Consider the following 3,051-nt stretch of genomic DNA (forward strand, 5'->3'; position numbering starts at 1 on the left):
AGAGAAATTTCCCGTGGAGAAAATTTTAAAGAAGCGTACGCGGAGAGGTTATGTAGAGTATTTAGTTAAATTTCGTGGCTATCCGTCTAAATTTGATGATTGGCTCCCTGCATCTAACTTATTCCCAATATAAAAAGCGAAAGCCTGTGTATATCCCACTCCGTTTTCGGCATGAGTTTCTACGTGACGTTGCCGAGCGATAGCTCTATGAGTTATTTTCCTGAAAACAAAATATCTCATTATATTACTCGCTTGCCTGTACCCATTGAATTGCAGGGAGAGTGGGAAGTTTCTGTAGTTGAATTCCTTTACCCTCACACTTGGTATAATATAAATGCCAGTAATAATTTAATTGGATTTGATTTAAATGACGGTAAAATAATCGGGAGAAGGATCCCTCCAGGGTTTATGACAATTTAGAAGACATTTTAAAGGCGATTCAAATTGATGAAATGCTGAATAAAATTTCATTTACTTTCAATACTGTAACAAAGCATGTTAGTGTAAGAGTTAAAAATGGAGCTCGCCTACTATTACAGGATGGATTATGTCAAATGCTAGGTTTTGAGCCTATGGTCATTTCTTCTACGGATGCTGATGTAATGGTAGTTTGCCCTTACATAGCTGACCCATGTTGTACTTACCGCGTTTTGTTTCTTTATACAGATGTTGTGAAACCACAGATCGTGGGTGATATTTTAGCCCCTCTCCTTCAAATCGTCAAAGTCACTGGAAATGATGGAGAAGTCGTGTGTGAACAATATGATAGACCTCACTACTTACCTGTCAACCGAAAAGATTATAGAGACGATTGAAATTGTTATAAGAACGCACACAGGCGAATTGACGCCATTTGAGCGCGGACGTTCATACGTGAAACTTCACTTTCGCCAAAAGTACTTGTCATAATCCGATACATTTTAATGTATCGTACCAGTGTTGTCAGAAATCTTTTGAGGATTACTACTTGCAACAAACAGGAGATTTAGATCATTTTTTCGAGCAGCAGTTCCTCTTTTCAAGTCGGGCGCTAAAGCAGTTGGTAAACAAATGCTACAAGCAGGACAAAACGTATTAAATGATGTATCTCAGGGAAATAATGTGAAAGATTCGGTCAATAAACGTTTCAAAGAAGCGATGCGCGAACTTACCGACAAAGCCGCTCTAAAAGTAAAGAACATGATTGGTTCTGGAAGAAATAAAAAGAGAAGACTTGCTAGAAAATCAGTCATTTCACGTCGAACAAAGAAGGTGAGAGCATCACCCGATATTTTTTCTTAAGATGACTTCGTTTATTCGTAAAGATTCTGCAGCTTGTGTGAAATCAGAATTGGATTTGTTTCTAATACCTCCTACACAAACGGCTATCGAAAAAGGACAGTATGTTGAATATCACCCTCTCTCGAATATACGTGACGGTAGTCCAGTCGAATTTAACATTTCGGGTACTGGCGAAGACTATCTTGACTTAAGTTCATCGTATATTTATGTTAAAGTTAAAATCGTGAAAGCAAATGGATCAGCCTTAACAATCAAGTATTATGTATCCCCTGTGAATTTATTTTTACATGCATTATTCTCACAAGTAGATGTGTGTTTGAACGAAAGAATCATATCGGCTTCTACGAATACGTATCCTTATCGTGCTTACATTGAAACATTACTGAACTATGGAGAAGATGCCAAGAAAAGTTTACTCACCTGTGAATGCTTCTACAAAGATACCTGTCTCACCGAAGTGAATCCATTGGCGGATAAACCGAACGAAGGTCTGAAAAAACGATTAGAACTCCTCAAAGGCAGTAACACTCGGGATATGATTGGTCAACTTCACTGTGATATTTTTCAGCAAAACAGACTTTTACTCAATTTAGTAGATGTTAAGATCATCTTACAACGCAGCAAAGCACCCTTCTGTTTAGTGTCACCCGAAGAAAAAGCAGATTATAATGTTATTCTCGAACATGCTTCCATGTTTATTAGAAAAGTGAAAGTGAGTCCAGGGGTCTCTCTAGGCCATGCGAAAGCACTAGAAAAAAGTACTGCCAAATATCCCATTGACCGAGTCTTATGTAAAACATATTCCGTTTCACAAGGAAGTTGGTCATTTCTTCAAGATAATGTTTTCTTGGGTGTTATGCCGAAACGTGTGATCATCACTTGTCTCTCCAATGCAGCTATGAACGGACAGTACAAATCCAATCCATTCGTGTTTCATCATTATAACGTGACCTTTTTATCCGTGTATATCGACGGACACCCTATACCGGGCAAACCACTGGAGCTCGATTTTGATTCGAACAATTACATAAGAGCTTATCATAGTCTGTTTTCAGGATTTAATCGAGACAGAGGGATTTATTTATCAAGAGATGATTTTTCTGCCGGTCATGCCTTATATGCATTTGATTTGACACCAGACTTGTGCAACGATTCTCATCTGAACCTACAACAACAACGCAATTTACGAGTAAAATTAAAGTTTTCGAAAGCTCTGACTGAAACTATTTCGGTACTTATTTATGCTGAATTTGAAAACGTGATTGAGATAAACAAATCTCGCCACGTATTATGTGATTTCACAAATTAAATATGAATACAATTCAACTGCATCGTATCCTGTCCTCGAACATTTTTACGCGAGATGCCTTTTTAGGGGTGTTTCCGAGCGATCACTTACCTCATATTGTGATTGAGAACTATCCATCGTGTTTCATCGCTAATGTGGATTCGACAGAAGAACCTGGAAGTCATTGGTTGGCCTTCTATATTCCATCACCCCTGCAAATGGAGTTTTTCGATTCTTATGGTCACCCTCCCTCAACATTTTTAGGAGAAATTTCGGATTTCGCCTCGAGATATGCTCAAGTGGAATATAACCCCATACCTTTACAAAGTGGCGGAACAGCCGTATGTGGACATTATTGTATCTATTTCCTATATTCCAGATGTCGCGGATATTCAATGAAGAATGTATTACATCATTTTATTCCTAAAAATATATGTAACGATAGAAAAGTTTATGATGTTGTAACCAATCATTTTCGTGTA

The 3,051-nt window shown here is 37.9% G+C and overlaps 1 protein-coding gene across 1 annotated transcript; it reads left to right on the forward strand.

Moving 5' to 3' along the window:
- Positions 1 to 1,282: 1,282 nt before the first annotated feature.
- On the forward strand, positions 1,283 to 2,590 carry LOC146995860 (uncharacterized protein F54H12.2-like). Its single transcript, XM_085822992.1, has one exon. The coding sequence runs from the start codon at positions 1,283 to 1,285 to the stop codon at positions 2,588 to 2,590; it is 1,308 nt and encodes a 435-aa protein (XP_085679118.1).
- Positions 2,591 to 3,051: the final 461 nt, after the last annotated feature.

This window comes from Stegodyphus dumicola, chromosome 8, assembly GCF_044657685.1.
Source record: "Stegodyphus dumicola isolate Sdum_Otavi_A_Nest chromosome 8, ASM4465768v1".
Lineage (NCBI taxonomy): Eukaryota > Metazoa > Arthropoda > Arachnida > Araneae > Eresidae > Stegodyphus > Stegodyphus dumicola.

Excerpts from the sequence above, each read along its gene's own strand:
- LOC146995860 (XM_085822992.1), top strand. The coding sequence starts at position 1,283 with ATGACTTCGTTTATTCGTAAAGATTCTGCAGCTTGTGTGAAATCAGAA.